Source organism: Homarus americanus, unplaced genomic scaffold, assembly GCF_018991925.1.
Source record: "Homarus americanus isolate GMGI-L3 unplaced genomic scaffold, GMGI_Hamer_2.0 scaffold18703, whole genome shotgun sequence".
Taxonomy (NCBI): domain Eukaryota; kingdom Metazoa; phylum Arthropoda; class Malacostraca; order Decapoda; family Nephropidae; genus Homarus; species Homarus americanus.
In genome coordinates, this window is record NW_024749779.1 from 359,813 (window position 1) to 384,288 (window position 24,476).

The 24,476-nt window shown below is 39.7% G+C and overlaps 1 protein-coding gene across 1 annotated transcript in view; it reads right to left on the reverse strand.

Moving 5' to 3' along the window:
• Positions 1-161: 161 nt before the first annotated feature.
• The window catches only part of LOC121853770 (hemolymph clottable protein-like), a 58,415-nt gene continuing 34,100 nt past the window's right edge, over positions 162-24,476 (reverse strand). Inside the window, exons 22-37 of the mRNA XM_042348125.1 lie at positions 21,954-22,134; positions 21,367-21,489; positions 21,117-21,214; positions 20,755-20,861; positions 16,047-16,153; positions 14,946-15,033; positions 14,325-14,506; positions 12,240-12,386; positions 10,359-10,511; positions 9,027-9,157; positions 7,668-7,848; positions 3,656-3,859; positions 3,086-3,208; positions 2,416-2,662; positions 1,647-1,771; positions 162-1,461 (exon numbers count right to left, since the gene is read on the reverse strand). Coding sequence (XP_042204059.1) covers positions 1,339-1,461; positions 1,647-1,771; positions 2,416-2,662; positions 3,086-3,208; positions 3,656-3,859; positions 7,668-7,848; positions 9,027-9,157; positions 10,359-10,511; positions 12,240-12,386; positions 14,325-14,506; positions 14,946-15,033; positions 16,047-16,153; positions 20,755-20,861; positions 21,117-21,214; positions 21,367-21,489; positions 21,954-22,134 — 2,320 coding nt within the window. The 3' untranslated portion in view covers positions 162-1,338. The remainder of the gene's footprint in view (positions 1,462-1,646; positions 1,772-2,415; positions 2,663-3,085; positions 3,209-3,655; positions 3,860-7,667; positions 7,849-9,026; positions 9,158-10,358; positions 10,512-12,239; positions 12,387-14,324; positions 14,507-14,945; positions 15,034-16,046; positions 16,154-20,754; positions 20,862-21,116; positions 21,215-21,366; positions 21,490-21,953; positions 22,135-24,476) is intronic.

Here is a 24,476-nt window from a genome sequence, read left to right on the forward strand (position 1 = left end):
TTGACCACATCAATAAATTTGAGTGGGTGAAAAGGCGGGTTTCAATGATTCTCTTCGACTTGCCTGTCACCCGACCGTCCTTAACTAAGGCGGTTACTGTCAAAAACAAATGCGGGGGCATTCAATGACACAAAGAGTGAAAGGTATGTTAAAGAAACAAGAAATTTTCGACTTTTATATTTTCTTCACCACCAATAACACAACATTCATATCAGAAAAACAGCAAAAACTTAAATAGCAGAGTGTAACGTCTATCTGAGATTAATGGTAGCTGGTCATTTGCGGCAGGCGCCTTCTTGGTAGCGGAGTCAGGAGTAACGATTCTAGTATGTTCTTGTTACACATACTGGAAAAGAAAGGAAAACTGGCCTTGGTGGGGAAGGGAGGGGCCTTAGTTGGGGGAGGATGTGGGGAGACCACGGTACTTAGGGGCGGAGGGGAAGGTGGAGGAGGAGGGTTGGCTTGGGTATGTGGAAGAAAAGGAGGAGGAGAGGTGGCTTCGGTACTGTAGATGGAGTACAAGGAGGAAGAGGGGTGGCCTGAGTAGGTGGAGATGGAGGAGGGGGGGCCTGGGTAAGTGAAGGAGAAGGAGAGGGGGGGGGGTGGCCCGGGGAAGTGGATGAGGAAGAAGAGGTTACTTCGTGGCCTCCCCACCTTCCCCCGGATAAAAAAGTGCTCACCCTTCTAATCCTAAAATACTCACCGATAACTTTCTACAATATGGAAATAGTCTTTTAGAACAAAACTTTAAGAGAAAGGTACCCATGCAGTAGAACTAAATATGAATTCTACACCAATTCCAAGAGGTAACATCAGTCATCTGCAGATTTACAAACTGGTACAGAGAACGTGGTAAATAATTGAATAGCCTGATCAAGAATTTCTCTAATGACTCCTAATTGTAAAAATAAATGATAACATCCACAGATAATTCCCTAAAAGCTGCCAAAGAGCGAGAGACCCATTGCCACAACGAATTCCTATTGCGAGACAATAGACATTTCCGTGTACCTTATAGTCCTTCAGCAAGGCCTATAGGATACAATAGCCACAGTAACCTGACACAGAGAGGCTGTATGGTGTCGTCACCACCAGCTGTGATGAAAAAAAGCAATGGCAAAGTTAACTGAGTACAAAAAAGGAGCTAAACTACGTTCATTGGTAACAAATACCTTTTCAAACATGTTCTATCATTTGCTCTTTAGCTTAAATTTAGTAACTTAGCTGAACAAAACAACAGAAGCTAACTGCAGCACAAAGTGATTGCTCTCCTGGGTGTGAAAAATAAAGCTAAGGTGGCGGTGAAGGTACGGGGGTGGCATCCCTGGGCTGGGGAACCTACTGGGGCACACATGAGGCCGGGTAGGTGATGGCAAATTTATGAGGGTGACACTCCGGTGCGGTGAAATTCGTTTGTTCTAACTCCTGCTGGGTCCGACCCATGAAACAGTCATAAGTAACCTGGAAAAGTCAACAGCTGGATTTAGACAATGATATTTGCTTTATTATTGAAATATTCATGATGCGCTTATTGAAGTCATCAATTACAAAGGAATGTATTTCAGGGAATGGTTAGGGTAGACAGGAATATGGGTATATATACAACCATAAGACGTTAAAACTATATAAGTGTTAGTCATGCTTACATGAGTGTTCAATAAGGAGGTCGCCTTGCACCCGGGCTTGCAGGAAGGTGTTGGGATTATGGCTTTGCACCTGTAATCACCTTGTGCAAGGTCCTGGTACCGCCAGTCAGTGCAGTCGAATATAACTGTCGTGGAGGAATGCGGTGATGGTTATGTGATTATATGTCAATAAACATTGAATATACAGTAAGATCATTCGTTATAGAAGTTTTAATAATAAAAGAAAATGAGAAGAAAATTTGAAAACTACTGCAACGAATAATAATAATAATAATAATAATAATAATAATAATAAAAATAATAATAATAATAATAATAATAATAATAATAATAATAATAATAATAATAATAATAATAATAATAATAATAATAATAATAAAAATTATTCATAGTGTATGAAATTTTAAATAAAAACAAAATTGGAAATAAAATACTACTACTACTACTACTACTTTTTATCTTTTTTTAAACGTGGCCTCCAGCCTCCCCCAATAGCCATACTACTACTACTACTACTACTACTACTACTACTACTAATAATAATAATAATAATAATAATAATAATAATAATAATAATAATAATAATAATAATAATAATAATAATAATAATAAATAATAATTCATTGATATATCGAATCAGTGCATATGCTGCTAAGCCACGACAGTTCACAGCTCGATCCTTTGAGATGTGAGAGGATCACCATAAATCTGGAATTTATAAAATACGAATACAACATCACACACAACAAGCACCATAATATCGACCAACCATTGGGGTGGGAAATTCCGGTGGGGATGAACTTGTCACGTGAGCAGGTTTCCTGGAAGGGAATCACCAACTTCTTTTTGGATCGTATTTTGAAAGTGTTGCATGAAGGTGCTGAGGACATCCACGCTTGAGAGTGGAGCACTGAGTCAGTGTAGACGCAGCCTGTAGGTCCTATCAGGTCATGGGTCTTATCTCCATTCATCGTGCCACACACACCGTAAGTCCTGCCTCGGAGAGTCTGAGGTTGCTGTTGATCATATTTTCATTAGTTATTGGCAACATGAAAATGTTAGAAACTTTCTGTTTTACTTTTCTGCAAATTAAAACTTAATTAATCAGTGCCTGCCAAGTGATCCTGCAGAATATTCATCATTTACTCAATCTCTTTTTTATTGTTAATTCCCTGCCTGAGTTTACTGGAGGATTCAGCTATATGAATAATTCATATAGGCCAAATTAATAGCTACAGAATAAAAGTATTTTATATTTACATCTTCGGAGTCATGACATAAAGTTATAGTGGAAAGTAAAATTCTCGATACCATCTATGATGCAAATGATTTACTTCACGGCAAAGAAGAGCATCACTGCTAATTCTCCGGGTTATTATGCACAAGCACATTTCCCTTTAAACAATAACACAACTCTGAACGATGAAAGTGATACTTACCAGAATTTCAACCTTGTCGGATATTTTGATGAAGTAACCGCCCTTGATCTTAAGTAAGGCAGCGTTCTCCTCTTGGACAAATTTGAATAGGGTGCTAAGCCCCTCAGGAGGCTCTCCATTCACCTGTTGGCAATTTTTTTTTGGTTAATTGGTATAATTAATACCGTTGAAAACACATAAAATCTTGACAAAAAAATTAACTTGATTTTACAGGAGTTAGGTCACTCTGAAGTGCTGAATTATCGTTGTAGATTGGGTTACATACAACAATACATCTAATGTCCATTTTTTTTATTACGATAAAGGATTGGGGGCGGTTGGAACACTAGGCAATTTCTTGGAATATTTTGTACAGAAGAATTATTTTTTCTGTTTTGAAATTCATTATACCTCTAACAATCCCATTTAATTCCCTTTTCCTCGCCTACTTCTTTCGGCTTTAAGATTCCAAAATATGATATATATATATATATACTTTTATTTTCAGTTCAACACTTACTATACTATCAACTTCGAATATACAGAGGAAAACAAGAAAAATTAACTTCTTAAAGTGAGTCAATCACTTACCAGAATTGATGACTTGGTCATTTCAATGAGCAGTCCCGCCCAGGGCCAGAAGAGGCGCCCATGCCATTCATCATCATCGAACCTGACCATGAAGATGCTCTCTCTTACGTCGTAAGACTCGTGGTCATAAAAATAGACAAAGGTGAGTGTGGTCCAACAGGTGTCTATATCATGGGCACCCACATTACCGTTGAACGTTCTCACCTGCAATGTGATTGGAATTAACTAATACATAGTTTATTAGTTTATAATAATTGAGAGAAAAAAGAGAGTAAAAGAATGACAAAACAGCATAATAAATTAAAGGAAAATATTTGTTTTAGTAAAGTCTTTATAAGACATTAATATCAGTTTGATTATTGGAAGGAACTTTAAGTTAGTTCAACAGTGGAGAGGAGGATTCGTGTCCTTCCTCACCTAATAAAGAAAAATACAAATTTATTTCTAAGCTAAATGAAATATCAATAACCAATTAATGTATATATATATATATATATATATATATATATATATATATATATATATATATATATATATATATATATATCATCACACAGGGAAAAGGGAAACAATGGAGAACCTTAGCTTTCGTCTGTATTCAAGATATTTTCAGAGGCAACTGAATTACAAAGACTGAGAGAGGCTTACGTATACAGGGTGACCTTACAAAACATGAGGTCAGGTCAAAAACATGACATCCACTAATCCACACACCAACCAATTTGTAGTCAAGGTTCATATACAACATAGGCCTACTACAAAAATGGGGTTTATTGAGTGTTGTCAGTTCGGTCTATGACCCTCTCGGGTTCATTGCTCCGTTCACCATCAAGGCAAAACTAGTGTTCCAAGATGAATGCCGAAGAAAGAAAGGATGGGACGAACCAGTGCTGGGACACAACAACACAACATGGAAGGCGTGGCAAGACGACTTGCCGCAAATTGCAAACCTCCTCATTCCCAGGTATTACAAACCCAAGGAATTTGGTAAAATCATCTCAGTCCAACTGCACACATTGTGCGATGCATTACAAGCAGCTTATAGTATGGGATCTCACATGAGGGTGACGGACGAAGAAAATAGGATTCACTATACCTTTGTTAATGGTAAAGCAAAGTTGGTCCCTCTTGAGCAACAGACAATTCCTAGACTGGAGCTTTGTGCGACTGTCTTGGCCATCAATGCCAATCTAATGATAAGGGAGGAGCTAGACTTGGAGGTCGAAGAGTCATTCTTCTGGACCGACAACATGTTAGTTCTCCAGTTTATTGCAAACACTAGTCGGCAATTCTATACCTTTGGGACAAATCGAGTAGCTACTATACAGGAGCTGTCAGAGTCAAGACAATCGAGTCATGTGGGAACGTCACTAAACCCGGCGGACGATGCCTCACGGGGACTCTCATTGGAGGATATGACTGACGATTGTCGGTGGATACGAGGACCAACTTTCTTGTGTGAAGGCGAAGAGCACTGGCCCGAGAAGCCGAGATTGACATTGGACCTAATTGAAGATATAGAGGTGAAACAAAAGGAAGCTGTTTTAATAACTAGTAGTATAGCCACCGAAACCAACCGGATAAACTCATTACACACATTGTGGGTTAGGTATTCATCCTGGACCCGCCTGCTGAAGGGAGTAGCCTGGCTCAGAAGATTCATAAATGGATTAGAGAAAGGGGATGCTAGAAAGAAATGCAAAGTGAACTAAACGAAGCGGAGATGAACAAGGCGAAAGTCGTTATTTTATGCTCTGTGTAAATGGAGTGTTATCAAGAGAAGATAAAGGCTCTTACCGGGAGTGGACTGAGTAAACAAGGTGGGATTTACAAATTGGAGCCATGTTTGAGAGAGGATGGACTAATCAGAGTTAGAGGGGGAATGAAGAATGCACCTATTAGCTTTGAGAGTCGGTATCCCATCTTGCTTCCTTAAAGCATCACATCACTGAAATTGTACGAGATGTACATGAGAACCAGGCTGGACATTCGAGAAGGAAACACACACATGCGTGTTTGAGACAGACTTCTTGGATTCCCAGGGGTCACAGGCTACTAACAAAATCACCGGCTCTGTGTGGTGTCCCGCAGAAATAACTGGAAGCCCACACAGCAACGCCAAGCTGAATTACCGGCAGATCGTGTTACTCCAGCTAAACCTCCATTTGCTTATACAAGGAACGATTGCTTTGGACCTTTTCAAAGTTAAGCAAGGATGCAAGCGTCTCAAGAAATGGGGTTGTCTATTCACTGGTTTGACCACCCGGGTCGTACATCTTGAGGTCCTTGCATCGCTCGACGCTGACGCCTTCCTTAATACCATTGTAAGATTCTCAACCCGCCGAGGTACTCCGGAACGCTTACGATCGGATAATGGGACGAATATGATCGATGCGGAGAAGGAACTTAGATCACCAGCACGAAGTTGGGCGCATGATGAGAATCTTCCAAATGCTTTCTTGGGGAAGCAGATAGACTGTGTCACACATAGGCGGCGTGTGGGAACGCCAGATACGGACGGTAAGGAAGGTTCTCCGAGCGATCGTGGGATCACAAGCGTTGGACGACGAGCGCCTTCAGACGCTTTTTTGTGAAGTTGAAGTAGTGGTGAACGAGAGGCCCATTACTCCTGTGTCAGAAGATGTAAATGATCTGGAGATACTTACACCCACTCACCTCCTGCTCCTGGGGTCAAAACATGGCCTTCCATTAGGTGGTCTGCAGATTGGGGCATCATATAGAAAATGATGGAAACGTCCAGTTCTTAGCAGACCAGTTCTGGAAACGCTGGTTGAAGGAATACTTGCCTCAACTACGAAGCCGACAAAACAGCTCAAACTGCAGCGCAACTTTCAGGTCATCGTAGCCGGAGAATATACTCATAGGAACCAATGGCCTTTGGGAGGGGTTGTTGAAGCGAGGCCTGATGATGATGGGCTTATACGTCGTGCTAAGGTGAAGACTGCAAGCAATGTGATAGTGCGTCCTATTGTAAAACTCTGTTATCTGGAAGGAGCCTCACTTACAGCAAATACACCTGATGCTGGTGTATAGACATGGAATTGCTGATTTTATTTGTTTTGCTTGACAAGAAGGTGTGCCTGCGCGACCAGTTCCTTTGGCTTCAGCACAGACACATTCTGCCCATTTTGTAGTACACCAGGAACTCTTGTATTGTTTTCTTGCGTGCGTACGCTCAACAAGGGGAGTGTTACCGCCCACGGGAACCTTTAGTTATGAGGTAGTGAAGATATAAGAAATGGGAGTGAAGATATGAGAGAGGGGCCATCCACGCAAGGGATACACTGAGACTACCCAGTCAGACTACCTCTTACAGACATTCTGTGAACAGCTAAGAACTTCTGCTGGCATTGGACTCGTAACACGAAAGTGTAATTGTAATGTATTAAATAATTTACATATATGAGAATTACTTATCTTATAATTATACATTTTTTAATATAAGTCAACACAACATTATAGAATAGACAGATGTGGTTCTGTTACGGCGTCCTGTTATGTTTACTGTGTCTACGAAAATTATGTTAGACTTTATATCATGTGTTAAGGAATTGATTCATTGATATGTACTTTGTATTGACAGTTTATGAGTGAATTATATTAGTCGAGTCCATCGTAACGAGTCTCACTATCCTGCAAGCCCATAGTCGTCTTAATTGACGATTACAGTCCTGTTTTTTCTTTTCTTAACTTTGGTTAAGTTAGGTTAGGATGGCTCGTGTAGATTGATACACAGTTAAGTGGTCCTGTTCTTTTTTTAAAATTGGTTAGCCTGTTTGTTAGTTATTTCGCAAAAAAAAAAAAATATATATATATATATATATATATATATATATATATATATATATATATATATATATATATATATATATATATATATATATATATATATATATATATATATATATGTGTGTGTGTGTGTGTATGTATGTGTGTGTGTGTGTGTGTGTGTGTGTGTGTGTGTAAGCTATAGCCGTATAGTCTCCCTCACCGTGGTTGTATCAACGACACAGTGGTGAGTCTCTCTTCCACTAACGAAGTAGTAGTTGAAGGCGTTGGTTACTGTAGCGGGGACAATGAACATCTCCGAGAAGGCCGGAGGCTTGCCATGGATAGTGGTCACCTCACGTGGTCTCGTTATCCTTAAATCCCATTCACTAGTTTCCAGGTCCCTGGTAGAATAATAAAGGATCTCTATGACTGTTGGTACAGATCATTAAGATATACAAAACACATTTAAGTAAAATAATGTTAAATTAATATTATTTTGACAAACATTGATGCAATTAATTATAAAAAAAGGTGTTTTTAAAGAGTCTACCGTAATTTATATAGTATCCTCTGATCAGTCATTAGCTGTGCGAGTATACTCGTATAAATTTATCAAGAGTTTCCCTTCATGGTGGCGACAATTATATTCAAGCATTTTTGTCATGTAATTTTCCATTACTGCTTCACCATCGACTCATAAAGTAAGTGAAACTGGAAAATTAATTGGGCTATTGCCTGACAGGGACACAAGTGGGTACTTTGTATATATTTCAGTGTTAGGTTAAATATTTGTTTTACATTTTATGTTCAGTGACAATTGCTTGGCAGAGTAGATTGCCACATGAAATACTTACGATGGCATATTGTTCATTTGTCTTTACTTTGGCCAAACTCCTCATAGTTTTCATAACTCTTAAATTTTAAACTCAATACATCGGGAACAATATTTTATGTTTAATAATTATAAGGAATTGAATGAACATAAGAACATAAGGAGTCTGCAATAGGCCGGTTGGCCTGTGCATGGCAGCTCTTGTCGAGAGTTACTACCACTCTCTATCATCCATGAATCTATCTAGCCTCCTTTTAAAACTTTCCAGCGTTCGAGCACGTACTACAAAGTTACTAAGCTTGTTCCACTCGTCTACCACCCTATATGTGAACCAGTTCCTTCCTATCTCCCTCCTAAACCTAAACTTATCCAACTTAAATCCGTTACGGGAGTACACCACTCCAGTTCTGCTTTATATTTTTCCACTTGGTCTGCTATTTGTAAATACTCGAGTTATCTATAGCTGGTGACTATGAACCTTTGAGACAGTTAAAGAAAACAAGTTGACAACAAAATATACCGGGGAGGTGTAGATTAATCAGTCAAATGGATTCTCTCAACATTTTTGAGACTAATGTTAATATAATCATCCTTTTTATAGTGGAAGATATATAGTCACCTTCGAGATATCTCTTACTTTTTGATAATGGTGTCTACATAGTTGTCAGGTTCCTAACATGTGGATAGATTTCATATCAATTTTGTCGTAAGATACATTTGAGATCATCAATACTATTGCCTTCTTACTGAGTGCCATCCAGCTCTATCTGGTGGTTGGGGTTCCAGGTGGTGTGGTCGGAAGAGATATGAGGGAAGTAGACGAAGTGGAGGAGATCGGCCACGTAATAACTCAAATTGGTCAGTACTTGCGGGAAGTCCTGTGATAAGAAAGGAAAAACTGTCATGAAGATCACAGAGTATATAACAGACACTTGTCTTTTAAAGAATACTTAAATACAAACACTTACAGAATACTTAAAAACTTTCTGTATATATATATATATATATATATATGTATATATATATATATATATATATATATATATATATATATATATATATATATATATATATATATATATATATATATATATGCTGATAACCACAAGGAAAGAAGAAAACACGAAGTTCCCAAGCGCTTTCGTGTAATTCATATCTTCAGGGGTGAGTACAGACTAAGGAGAAGGACAAAACAAGGTGTATTTTTACAGAGGAGGGTGAGATCAGGTCCACAATGGTCAGGTATTAGGTAATGACCCTACTAATCTTTAAATAGCACCGCAACGGTCGATAGTCAGGTCAGAGGGTAAGGTGACCCAACATTCTCACCTGGTTACAAATCTTCTTAATTACAAAATTGTCCAGTTTGTACATGCCATTACTCAAATTCATGTTGAATGCTTCGGTATGTTTAATGAGACTAGATTCTATGATGTTCCTACTATCAATTGAATTACATGGTAATATTGAGGAGGCATTATCCCAGTCAATGCAATGCTTGTTATCCCTCAAATGAACAAACAGAGCATTGTATTCCTGGCGTTTCCTAACACTATATTTATGTTGTTTAAGTCTAGTTACAAGATCTTGACCTGTCTGGCCTAAGTAAAACATATTACATTCCTTGCAAGGAACTTTATAAATGCAACCAATTGTGTTGTTGGGGGAGTTCTTGATTAACATTTTTTTAACAGTGCATGAGTTTTTAAATGCCACATTGACGTTCCAGGTTTTTAGTTGTAAAGGAATTTGAGAGAAATTTTTGTGAAATGGTAATATTAAGATATTCTTATGGTCATGGGTTGGGTCACCTTACCCTCTGACCTGACTACCGACCGTTGCGGTGCTATTTAAAGATTAGTAGGGTCATTACCTAATACCTGACCATTGTGGACCTGATCTCACCCTCCTCTGTATATATACACCTTGTTTTGTACTTCTCCTTAGTCTGTACTCACCCCTGAAGATGTGAATTACATGAAAGCGCTCATTTAAGTCCATGCAAAACTATATGATAATATACACACTGTATTGTTACAATATGTGTGTTGTTGTGAATATATACATGCAAATACATACCTGCGTCCACTTGACGGTACCGTGAAGTTGATCATAGATAGGAGAGTTGATGATATCAGTGGGCAGGAGATGTTCAGCTTCCCTGTCACAGTCCTCCCGTGACAGTTTTTCTTGTATGAGCCTCAGGGCCCCCTCGCTCACGTCCAACGACCCCTAAGTGATGGTGCAGGTACAGTGATTACAAATAAGATAAAAATAAAATTCCAAGTAGGATAACAAATGTAATGCCAATTTTCAAGAAGGGAGATAGATTACTATCCTCTAACTACCGTCCAATCAGTTAAACATCAATTATAGGAAATTACTGGAAGCAATAATTTCAAACTCTATTCGAAATCACCTGGAGAAGCACAAGTTGATCAATGATTTCCAACATGGCTTCACAAGCGGGCGTTCATGTCTAGCTAATCTATTAACATTCTTTTCAGTTGTTTTCGAATCCTCTAACTACCGTCCAACCAGTTAAACATCAATTATAGGAAATTACTGGAAGCAATAATTTCAAACTCTATTCGAAATCACCTGGAGAAGCACAAGTTGATCAATGATTTCCAACATGGCTTCACAAGCGGGCGTTCATGTCTAGCTAATCTATTAACATTCTTTTCAGTTGTTTTCGAATCAGTGGACGACGGGCACAACTATGATGTGGTATATCTCGACTTTAGCAAAGCGTTCGACAGAGTCCCCCACGAAAGATTAAGAAGAAAAGTGGAGGCTCATGGCATTAAAGGAGATATTCTAAAACGGATTAGGGCGTGGTTACGGGACAGGAAATAGTGAGTGAGCATTAACGGCACTAAATCCGATTGGAGTAACGTCACTAGTGGAGTACCCTAAGGTTCAGTACTTAGACCATTATTATTTATTATATACGTAAACGACATAGATATCGACGTAGAGAAGCAACATGAGTAAATTTCCTGATGACGCGAGGACTCCGCAAACGTACAGGAAGACCTAAAACAAAATTTTGAAAGGTCTGAAAAAAGGCAGATAACATTCAATGTGGACAAATGTAAAGTACTTAGTCGAGGAGATGTAAACAGAGAAACTAGATACCAGATGAACAACGATATTATAGAGAAATCCGAATGTGAGAAAGACTTGGGAGTAATGATAAGTTTGTATCTTAAAACAAGTAAGCAATGTGTATTTTCTCAAACAAGGCTAACAAAGTACTTAGGGTCATACAAAGGAGTGTTAGTTACAAGACTAGCGAGGTCATCCTAAAACTATATCTTGTGCTTGTGAGACCTCAGTTGGATTACTCAGTTCAATTCTGGTCACCGGACTACAGAATAGACATAGAATCCCTGGAAAGAATTCGGAGGAGAATGACAAGACTAATCCCGGGCATTAGGAACCTTGAGTACAGAGACAGGTTAATGCATCTTAATTTGCACTCCCTCGAGAGACGTAGAAATCAGGGCTAGACAAAGTGCCATTACAAAGGTACTCAAACTATCCAACCAGAAGCGAACTCGTAACAATGGTTTTATATTAGACAAATTTAGATTTAGGAGCGAAATAGGTAAACACTGGTTTGTAAATAGAGTAGTGGATGAGTGGATACAAGTTACCAAATATAATCATTAACTCGAATTCGCTGGGTGTACAGTAAATGGGACTGTCCAGTATGGGCCAATAGGCCCACTGCAGTTTCCCCTATTCTTATGTTCTTATGATACAAGCTCACCTGACATTATTTTACTGTGTGTATATATATACAGTATATGTATAATATATATATATATATATATATATATATATATATATATATATATATATATATATATATATATATATATATATATATATATATATATATAATATCTTCCTTTTGTAGTCTATACAAGTATTCTATGTAAAGTGCCATACCTGGATTTCAAGAACCGGTTCATCGTCACAGGAAACGCCATCGTACACGTCGGTCTGGATGGTGGTGTGGAAGTTGGTGGACAACACTTCTTCTGTAGTGGCCAGAGGCTGGAAGGAAGGCTTCTTCACGTGCAAGTTCAAGCACGTCTGACAGATTAAAAACAAACAAACAATTAGATTCAGACATCTAAATAAATAAAAATACAGTAGGTAAAAAATATATTATTTAATCAGGAAATAAAGAAGTAAAAATAATACATTGTGCAATATGTTATCTTGACGGGTTTAATATGTGTTATTTTAGGGGCGTTGAATTCAAATTTTGATGTATAGTTTAACAATTAGTTATCTTTATCTAAATGAACAAGTTAAAAAACTCTAAGTCTATCCGTTTATATTCTCCGATATCAAATGTAAGAGTAGAGAAAAAAATAATATTCACGAAAGAAGAAAATAATGTAAAAATAGTGCAGAGAAAGGTAGTATAAAAGCATCAGGAAGAGGTTACCCCCCCCCCCCGACACACACACACACACACACCACACAGTGTGGCGACCTCACTGAGTGAGGACGTGTCCTCTGGCGCTCCGCAGCAGCCAAGGTCATCACGTCGACCTATAGCTAATTTAAAGCAGTTCAGTACTCTTACGGAAAGACAGTGCGTATTTTCAAGGTGTCAGCGACTGTGAGTGCTAGACGTGTGAATATGCGCGTCTCAGTGTCACGATACCGTCTCACCGAGCTGTTCCGGCTAAAGTCTGGTGCTGGCTATCCTCCACCCCACACCATCACTCTACTAAAGGCGTTGAGAATCTTTCACAACCGCGGCTGCAGACGGGGTCGCCGCATTCCCAGACGAATCCCTATCATCACGCCGAGCAAGCATAAGAAAGTTAAGCCAGTGCCAGAAAGACAGTGTGCTCGCAACGAAGTGCCGCGACTATGGTACAGCCTACCATCCCTATTGCTGTCCAATGTTACATCCATATGCAACAAGGTGGAGTCAGTGTTACAGTGAAGTTAGTTGGTGCAGGTATTGTGGTGATAACAGAGGCGTGGCAAATTGTTCCTGAGATCTGTTCCATAGAAAACTATGAGTTATTTCACCACCTAATATAAGAAATTAAAGAGAGGGGATGAGCAGATCAGAAATAGGCATAATAAACTATCTAGGAATGTTAAGAAAGATGTAAGGAAAGCAAAGAGAGACTATGAAATCAAAATAACAAGAGAATCCAAGGCGAATCCCAAGGGACTTTTCCAGGTATATAGAACAAAGGTCAAGGACAAAGTTGGGCCTTTAAAGTCAGGGAGGGGAGAAGTGATAAATGGCAGTGAAGAAATAAGCAAAGCATTGAACAGCTACTTCTTATCAGTTTTCACAGGAGAAATTCGCGAGGAAATTCCAGAGGTGGAACTGATATTTAGGGGAAAGGAAGAAGAGAAATTAAAGAATATCACTATCAGAAAAGAGGATGTTCTTAAGAGGATAAATAAACTAAAGAGAGGTTGAGTGGACTGGTTATGCTCTCCATGGAAAAGGAACTGGCAGCAAGTTTGTGCTATCATGAACTGGTAGAAGAATTTGCTGGAAAGAAAGCAAAGAAGGTTAATTTTTATAAAGTAGGCTGTTTCTGATACTTTGAAAATGCTGTATGGGAAGTGATAGTAGCTCAAATTAGTTTTTCTAGTTAATAATTATACATCCAGACTGTCTTACGGCATTTGTCTTGTTTATGTTATAAATATATGTAAACAGTTTTATATTCCTTGTACTGTATATGTATGCAATAATATAACCAGGTTTTAAAATTGATGCTTTTCTATGTATTTACGAATCTCATTTTAAGTGTTTTCATAACTTATAAAACAGTTATCACATACGATCTAGGAGTAGCAGACCGTTTATTTTTGTTCCATGTTTTCTGTCGCAATACTGTAAAATTACACACACACACACACACATATATATATATATATATATATATATATATATATATATATATATATATATATATATATATATATATATATATATATATATATATATATATAAGATAGAAAGAAAGTAATTTGCAATCTTACAGAGTGAGGCTCCTCCAAGAGGCCCATAGGAGCATTCTGGAGGAAGGTGACCTGAATCTTATTGGACTTGTGGGAGGAGGAAGAGCTGGTGGCCCACGTTACCACCGCCTCGTAGCTCCTGCTGGTGGAGGAGCCCTGAAGCTCTACACCAACACTCACGCTCTGCACGTACCCGCCTGAAACTGAAGCTGAAAGTTAATTCTTTCTTAACACAAACAGATGAGAATCAAGATCATAGTTTAAAAACATATATAATTTTTAATTCACCTAATGCTATGGTAAGGTCCCCGAGGGTTGAGCTTAGTAGTGAATTGATAATTTTTAAAGACTATAAGTGGATGTGAAGATTTGCTGTAATTACAGGAGGAAGAGTATAAGATATTTATAAAAAGAGCAGAATTAATATGAGCAGAGAAGAGAAGTCTAATACAGGATGAGAATGAAAGGGGGAGAAAGTGAGACAAGCTTAAAAGAGCAGAGGAAAAAGGCGGACAAAAAAATTGCAGGAGAGAGGATTAAAACAGCAGAAGAATGAAGACAGATGTAAAATAGCAAAGGCATGAAAACAAACACAAAAGAGAAGAACAAAGACACACATATAGAACTAGGAGAGTAACTCACTAGGCATCACTTGCTCCTGTAATTTGGCAATACGTTGTCGGCTCTCACTCTGCTGTTCTTGTGCGAATATTTCGGTCTCACCAAACTCCTGTTGTGTGAATAGTGAAGAATATGAGCAGAGTTTCTCGCACCGGGACGTTTGTAAAAATAACATTAATCTCTTTTGTTTTGCATCTTAACGTGCATAGTTGTGGACAAAAATAATTTGGAATGTAAGGAAGTGGTGTAGAGAAGATGGTAGAGGTGTAAATGAAAACTTTTCACCATCGGTCGGAAGGGTGGCGGCAAAAAGTTCCTTCAAACATTCAATATTTATTGCATTTTGTGTTTATATTGGTGTAGTGAGTTATTTACAGCATTTGGTTAGTGCAAGCTGCGCCTGCCTCACAATTAAACTAAGAAAAATCAATTTATGATGTGAAAAGAAAATCGCTGGCTATTAACCACCACCAATATGCGACGGTGCCAAGTCTCCACTTTTCCCAACCCTCTCTGCCTGCCTGATGAATTCTTTTTGTACACAACTGTACATGTGAAAGCCAGCAAGGGGTAGTGTACCCCAGCACAGAATTAAAATTTTCTTCGTCAATGAGTAAAATACATTCGTTATCAGTGAGTGAGCGAGATTTTCCGTCGCGGAAGAAATCACTGGTAGACTTGCTAGTGAATAGATTATGGTATTTGAATCGAAGCAGGTTATGATAAATAAATTTGGTAGATTATGGAACCAATTAAAGCGAAGAAAAAATTACGCGCCACCGTAGAAATTCTCTTTTCTCCCTCGATGAGTGACGGAGTGAATGACTGATTGTATAAGTAAAAATGTAGACTTCACGTTGATGGGGGCCATACTAATCAGTTGTGGTTTGAATAGTGAAAAATATACATTATATGGGACTTTGTGTCCAAAAAGATTTAAATGCTAACAAAGAAATCTTGTAAGGTAGAAACTCCTCTTTAAGTGTAGAAATTGTTCTTAAATAGTAGAATTGGGTTTTACCGGGTAATAATAGGACTTAAAGGGTAGAAATGGTATTAGATGGGTAAAATTGGATCTAAAGGGACACAAATTGATTTTAGTATCATGCAAAAGGAACCAACCTGATAGTCAGATGGCGTTTGGGAGTAGTCGGAGAAGTCAGAAGCTGTCTGCGACACCTGGCCAAGACCCTGCTCGATGTTCTCCAGAGGGTCACTCTCCATGGTCACTGTCGGAGAGCAATAAAGACAACCTGATTCATAGAATCCCAAAACAAGGTCATCATGAAGTACAGAGCTGCAACATAAGTTCATCGTGAAGAGCAGAGCCACAACACAAGGTCATTGTGAAACACAGGGCTCTAACATAAGGTCATAGTGGAGCACAGAGCCCCAACACAAGGTCATCGTGGAGCACAGAGCCCCAGCACAAAATTATAGTGGAGCACGGAACCCCAACACAAGGTCATTGTGAAATATAGTGTCCCAACATAAGGTGATAGTGGAGCACAGAGCCCCAACACAAAATCGACGTGAAGAACAGAGCCCCATCCTGTTTACTATATAGCTTCCTCTCTCAATGCATATGGCGGCATCAATCATAAGTGAAATACTCGATTGGTAGCAGAGACAAAAAATGATTAATATTTGGTTAAGTTGGAAGATTAGTATCATGATGAGGTGGACAATAGCGGCACAGAAGCAATGTTATCTTCTTAGACTTCTTTCACTTCCTAAACAAACGTAAGACCTATAGTATGCGGCTCTCACTCTCCAACCTTGGGTTCCAGACAATTCTCATTCTGGCTCACCAAATTTCTTAATGACCCGATACCAAGTTGTTTAATCATTCAAGGCACCCTCTGAGATGACTCGCAGGGCCGATACGAGATCGGCTGAACCGTCCACAGATGTTGTATGTGTGGAGGGCTGCATGTACAGTAGTGCGGGAAGGGCTGGGGCAGCGTCTCTTTGGCGCTGGTGCCGCCTCGGTATGCAGTCTGGCTAACTCGAAAGTATTGACACCTCATGTGGTGCCCTTCTAAGCGTTAGGGTGTGGAGTGATCGTCTCCCAGATGAGGGTGTCGATTTGGCACTTTTTCAAATTGGTTTTAGACTATCCTTATATCTTTTCCGTTGCACGCCAGTGTTACGTTTACCAATCGTTAGGTGACTGTAAAGTAGCTGCTTTGGCAGTCTACTGTTGTCCATGCGGCTAACTTGGCCAGTCCAACATAATTATTCATAGATAATGACAGCCTCGATGCTCCTACAGTTTGTGTCAACGACAATACTGGCATTGGTTCTCTCGTCTTCCCAGCGACCTTGAAGGATGGAACATAGACTACTTTGGTGAAAGTTTTCAAGTGCCTTGAGGTTCCTGCTGTATGTGACCCATATCTCGTTGCTCCCTACAGCTAAAGACACGGGTACGTAGTCTGCCAAGGTCTTAAGATGCAACATCTGATCCTATCTCGAATCTCTTCATCGATGTACACCGTAGTGGACAGGTGGGAGCCAAGATAATGTACGTGAGTAACATTGGAGCGGATAGTATCTTTAAGCTGGATGGATGGTGGAGGTGTGGCTGAACCAGGGGCAGGCTGAAAGATAATCTGAGTCTTACGTACATTCACCTCGAGACCGAAGTGTGCATACACATCTGCGTAGGTGTTCAGGATCTCCTGTAACTCGCGTTCAGTGTGAACGTCTTATGTTGAAAAATCTCTTCATCTGGTACTGGATGTCGACTGTCACTGGCATGAGTAAGGAAGGCAACTAAGAAAACGGAAAAAAGAGTTAGTAACAATACACATCCTGGTTTTACCCCAGTTTGGATGGGTAAGAACTTAGACTGGGTGCCATTGTGCAGGACACTGCCGTTCGTGCCATCGTGGAATTACCTCACAAAGGCGATGAATTATGGTTGGTTTCCTGTTGACTGAGTCTAAGTCCTTGGTAAAGTCAATGAAGACCATGTACGAGTCAAGATGCTGTTCCCTGCACTTTTACTGTATTTAGCGGGCAGCAAATATCATGTGAGTGGTGCCACGTGATGGTTTAAATCCACATTGACGTTCTGGGAGGAAGTTTTCCACCTCAGGAAGATGCCTGTTTAGAAGGATTCGGGCGATAATCTTGCCAGTTATGTAGAGCAGCGAGATCCCGTGGTAGTTGCCACAGTCTGACCGGTCTCACTTGTTCATATAAATATTGGTGATGAAGGCGTCTTTAATTTCATGGAGATTTTCTTCTTTCTCACATATATTTTCCACTACTGAGCGGCTGGTAAGAAGAGGTCTTCCTGCTTTATCCACGTCGGCTGGAATTCCATCAGGTCCTGTGGCTTTCTTATTTTTCATCTGCTTGATGGCAGTAGCTACCACATCAGGGGATGGAGGACAACCGAGGTGGGTCAGCTCTCTGTGCTGACTGACCTGTTAGGTAGTCATGATCTCTACATGGGGCTTCCGGTTGAGCAGGGAATGGTAGTGATTTTTCAGAGCTGACGGGCGCCTTATTCGCCTTTAATTAGTGAGTTACCTTGAGTGAGCAGAGGCCGGCCGCGCATCTTGTGGTGATTTGCATATATTTTTGAGTTTCACACGCCATATTTTTCCACCATTCGTTTGTTAGATCCTGGTTATTTTCACCAAACCAATAAGAACATAAGAAAATAAGGAGTCTGCAATAGACCGGTTGGCCTGTGCATGGCAGCTCCTGTCGAGAGTTACTACCACTCTCTATCATCCATGAATCTATCTAGCCTCCTTTTAAAGCTTTCCAGCGTTCCAGCACTTACTACAAAGTTGCAAAGCTTGTTCCACTCGTATACACCCCATCTCCGAACCAGTTCCTTCCTATTTCCCTCCTAAACCTAAACTTATCCAACTTAAATCCGTTGCTGCGAGTCCTATCCTGCTCGGATATTAAAAAAACTTTATCTATATCTCCTTTATTGATTCTTTTCACCCACTTAAATACTTCTATCATATCTCCCCGCACTCTTCGTCTTTCTAGGGAACGCAAGTTTAGTTTCTTTAATCTATCTTGATATGGAAGGTTTCTAAGTCCCAGAATCATTTTCGTCATTCTCCGCTGCACCGACTCCAGTGAATTGATATCCATTGTATAATAAGGGCACCAGAACTGAGCAGCATAATCGAGGTGCGGCCTGACTAGCGCAAGATATACTGTAGTTGCAATATGACCTCCGCGCTCTTATTATTTACACTTCTAGATATAAAACCTAATACTCCGTTTGCCTTATTTCGAACATTACCGCACTGTTTTCTAGGCCGTAGGTCCGGGCCTACAGGTACCCCTAAGTCTCTTTCACAAGTCGACTTCTCTAGGTTGATGTTGTTAAGGCTGTATGCAGTGACAGTATTTGTTCTTCCAATATTAAGTACGCTGCACTTGCTGGTGTTGAATTTCATTTGCCATTTTTCTGACCACTCCTGCAGTTTATTTAAATTCTCCTGTAGTGCATTTGCATCCTGCCTGAAATAATCTGCCGCCCTATTTTGGTGTCATCCGCAAACTTGCTTATGTCACTGCTGATCCTGGTGTTTTCTTTCGATCTTGCCAAGGTTATCTCTGCAGGTTTTTGTGATGACAGCATTGAGGATAAGCCATTCAGTACTTGGATTTAGGTTTTTTGTTATTGGGCTTCTTATCAGCCCATCGTCGAGCTGCTCTCTGAAAGCATAGTCTATCTCTTGATCCTCCAGTCACTTGGTGTTAAAACCTCTTATGGAGGCTTCTTTTTTTTAGCGACGTGAAGAGAGTCTGGGCCACGCTGGCTCAGGTAATGAGAACATCTCAGCGATTTCTTTCTCTGACAATGATGTAATCAATGAGATCGTGGGTGCTGCAAAAAAAACTTGAACTTCTTGGTCTACCTAAACAAGGTATTGGTGATAGTGAGGTCGTGTTCAGCACACTTGCTGAGGAGGAGTAGGCCGTTGGGATTACACTTGGCCACTCCGTTTTTCCCTTTGGTTCCCTGCAATAAGTTAGCATCTCTGCTAACTCTTGCATTGAAGTCACCTAGGAGCACAGCCTTATTTTCTCTGGGGATAGAGTTTTGCATAGGCATGACGTGAGTAATTCAGTGGGATTCTTAGTGCCATAAGGCGCCCGTTGACCCCGACAGGCATTTCGGTTAGGCTATTTAGGGTGGATTGGCGACTGGCAAAGCCAACTCTAAAAATGCAGTTTCTCTCAACAGCAGGATTACCTTTCCAGAAGAAGGTATAGCCAGGCCCCTGTTCTGGGAGCCGGGTCTCAACATTAGCTGCTAGTTCGATGTTATACCTAGCCAGCTCTTTTGCCACAAAGGCGCTTCTTCTTTCAGGATGATCATTTATGCCAGCCTCGAGAAGGGTCCTGCAGCCACCACAAGAGGTTGTATAGTTTTTTTGCTTTGATCTGTGATCATGTTTTTTGCCTCATTATGATGAACCTTACTGGGTGCGGTCGCCCGGTCTTTTTATTATTATTATTATTTTTTTTTTAGACATTAACAACACCATGGCTGGTTAGAGTGTCCACCCAAACACCCAGAAAATTTTCTAGAATTGGACCGCCGTCAACCAATTCACAATCAAGTATAATAAGACTAAGGTTATCTACATTAATCTCTCCTCCAACCATATTCCACCAAGCTTATCGGCGTCACTGTAGATGATAAACTAAGTTGAATAGAACACGCCAGTGCTATCATTAAATCCGGTACTCACCGTCTACAAATCCTTCATCGCCTCAAGTCTAAACACAAATATAAGCAAATTAGACGACAAATGAGCTATAAAATTTATTAACTTACCATATCTAAAGATAAATGTGATGCTTTTGGTGGTGGAGGCAGCTGGATCAAACTCAAGGATGTACTTCCAATTATTGTATGAAGGGGTAAATGGATCAGACACTCCACTGCAACAGAGAAAAGCTTAAACTAATTCTAGGAAAATAAACTGCTGATCAGATTTTCCTGTAAATATTATTGGAATATTATGGAAAATGTTGTATATTTGGTAAGGTATCACATTTTAAAAGAGCATGGCATAATAATTGGTGGATGCCCTGAGAAATCATAACTTTATAGTTTGGCTAATACTGTCGAACATGAATACTCTTTGATACTAAAATCTATTATTAGTTTACTTAGTAAATGCATTCATTACTTACCTGTAGACAGAGGCAACGTTGAGCGGATATTCAAAGTTCGCTGACCAAGAAGACTTAAGAGAGAGTCCGACGACAGAAGGGAGTTCCTGAACGTTTCGCTGGCAGGTAAAAATTACAGGTTAGAAGCAGTAGCAAACATCACCAAATATTGTGGATTTTTTGTTTTTTTTATAATGTATTTTGACTTTAACAATAAAATAAAGAACTGTGATAGCAATAAATGCGGGAAAAAACTTATTTAGATCCTCACCGAAAATAATTCAGGTTGAATGGTTTCAACTATTTTGTATTCATTTCGTTCTCTGTAAACGGTGGTGGGGAATGGCCCGGTCACGACGGTGAAGGGGTAGTTGTGGGAGTCAATCAGCCGCACCTGTAATATTGGATTAAGTTCACCATTTTCATATTCAACTACACACAATGAATATAGACAGGGAGAGAGAGAGAGAGAGAGCCAGAATAAAACAAAAGGGGGGTGGAAAATTATTGGAAAGAGAGAGAGAGAGAGAGACAGAAGACAGAACGAGAGTACAGTGAGAGTGGATTCAATAAACATTACTGCCCTTTAGAGACAGTTTGCCTACAGTACACTCTATACTAAGTCTTCAGTATACAGGTAGGCAGCATCGTCGGCACTGCATTCACTTTCCCAGGTTGTAAACTTAGGTACCCATTTACAGCTGGGTGAATTGGGAGTTCCCGAGATTGAATCACCGATAACAGGAGGCGAGCGCTGGATCAACTCAAATGCCACACTCCAAGAATACAGTAATTGAACAAAAAATAAATAAATAAAAGCACTTCTTCATAGGTACACTTGTAACCCTCTAGGCTCACCTTATCGTCACTTGTTGGTTCTATTGTGATATGCACTTCCTTATGCGTCATGTCCAGATTTCCATGAATTTTGAGAGGAACCACCACAGACACTGAGTTGTGGAGACCAGCCCCGACGGCGAACTTTCGCTGTGACCACGGGAGTAGTGTTTTGGTCAGCAGGGTGCTGTCCTGACTGCAGCTGAGGTGGGTGAAAAACTAAGTTGGATGATTGTACAAATACTAAGATAAAGAGAAGGAGGAGAAGTAATCATCTGAATTGTAGAGATACAGTGAGAGATAATTATATATCTTGCACAAACAGAAACATTTAAATTGGTGAAATATATTAACACCAATCTTAAAAACAACAGTTTTTCTTAACAAATGTCACCTTCATGTAAGTTAGAATATAATGAATCATATGCTAAATAACTTCAAGAGAAATATTACAGGTACAGTATTGTATTGCTCAGAAATAGGTATTATGAACTATCTAGGAATGTTAAGAAAAATGTAAGGAAAGCAAAGAGACACTGTGAAATCAAAATAGCAAGAGAATCTAAGGCGAATCCCAAGGGACTTTTCCAGGTATAAAGAACAAAGGTCAAGGACAAAGTTGGGCCTTTAAAGTCAGGGAGGGGAGAAGTGATAAATGGCAGTGAAGAAAGTAGCAAAGCATTGAACAGCTACTTCTTATCAGTTTTCACAGAAGAAATTCGCGAGGAAATTCCAGAGGTGGAACTGATATTTAAGGGAAAGGAAGAAGAGAAATTAAAGAATATCACTATCAGAAAAGAGGATGTTCTTAAGAAGATAAATAAACTAAAGAACACAAAATCCCCAGGGCCGGATGAAATTTTCCCTCAAGTCTTGAAGGAGTGTAGGGAACAGATTAGCGGACCCCTCGTAAACTTATTTACAAAATCATTAGACACCGGAGGTGTGCCAGACTTGTGGAAACAGGCAAATGTGGTACCCATATTCAAAAGGGAGACAGAGCATCAGCGTCAAATTACCGGCCCATCAGTTTGACGTCAGTAGTGGGGAAATTTCTTGAATCAATTATAGCAGATAGCATCCGATCGCATCTAGAGAAAAGCAAATTAATCTACGGCTCTCAACATGGATTTACAAAGGGAAAATCTTGTCTAACAAATCTGCTGACGTTTTTTAGGAAAATCTTCGAGGTAGTAGATAATGACGAAAATTACGATGTTATTTACTTAGACTTTAGAAAAGCATGTGACAGAGTACCGCATCAGAGGGATCTGAGAAAAATTAAGGCTCACGGTATCGAGGGGAAAGTTTTAAATTGGATAAAATCATGGTTCACCGATAGAACGCAGAGGGGTCAGCGTAGATGGTGATAAATCTGAGTGGGGCCGTGTAACCAGTGGGGTTCCCCAGGGGTCAGCACTGGGCCCACTCTTGTTCATAATCTACATAAACGATCTAGATACTGGGATCAGCAGTGACATAAGCAAGTTTGCGGATGACACCAAAATAGGGCAGCACATTAATTCAGGGCAGGATGCAAATGCATTACAGGAGGATCAAAAAAACTGCAGGGGTGGTCTGAAAAATGGCAAATGAAATTCAACACCAGCAAGTGCAGCGTACTTAATATTGAAAGAACAAATACTGATAATGTATACAGCCTTAACAACATCAACCTAGAGAAGTCGACTTGTGAAAGAGACCTAGGGGTACTTGTAAGCCCGGACCTACGGCCTAGAAAACTGTGCATTAATGTTCGAAATAAGGCAAACAGAGTATTGGGTTTTATATCTAGAAGTGTAAGTAATAAGAGAGCAGAGGTCTTATTGCAACTACATCTTGCGCTAGTCAGGCCGCACCTCGATTATGCGGTTCAGTTCTGGTGCCCTTGTTATAGAATGGATATCAATTCACGAGAGTCGGTGCAGCGAAGAATGACAAAAATGATTCCGGGATTTAGAAACCTTCCATATCAGGATAAATTAAAGAAACGTAACTTGCATTCCCTAGAAAGACGAAGAGTACGGGGAGATATGATAGAAGTATTTAAGTGGGTGAAAGGAATCAATAAAGGGGATATAGATAAAGTTCTTATAATATCCGAGCAGGATAGGACTCGGAGCAATGGATTCAAGTTGGATAAGTTTAGGTTTAGGAGGGAGATAGGAAGAAATTGTTTCACAAATAGGGTGGTGGACGAGTGGAACAAGCTTAGCATCTTTGTAGTAAGTGCGGGAACTCTGGAAAGTTTCAAAAGGAGGCTAGATAGATTCATGGATGATAGAGAGTGGTAGTAACTCTCGACAGGACATGCCATGCACAGGCCAACCGGCCTATTGCAGACTCCTTATTTTCTTATGTTCTTACGTATTGCTTCCAATAATAGCAGTAGCCTCTATCGTAACAGTGATGTGCAGCAAACTCGTCTTCCAAGCGAGTGGTCCAGGGTTCAATTCCCAAGCAGGGTAAATCTATAACCATGCTTCTTTACTCCATTTGTCTTACTTTAACCAATAACAATAGATGACCTCGATGGCAATCAAT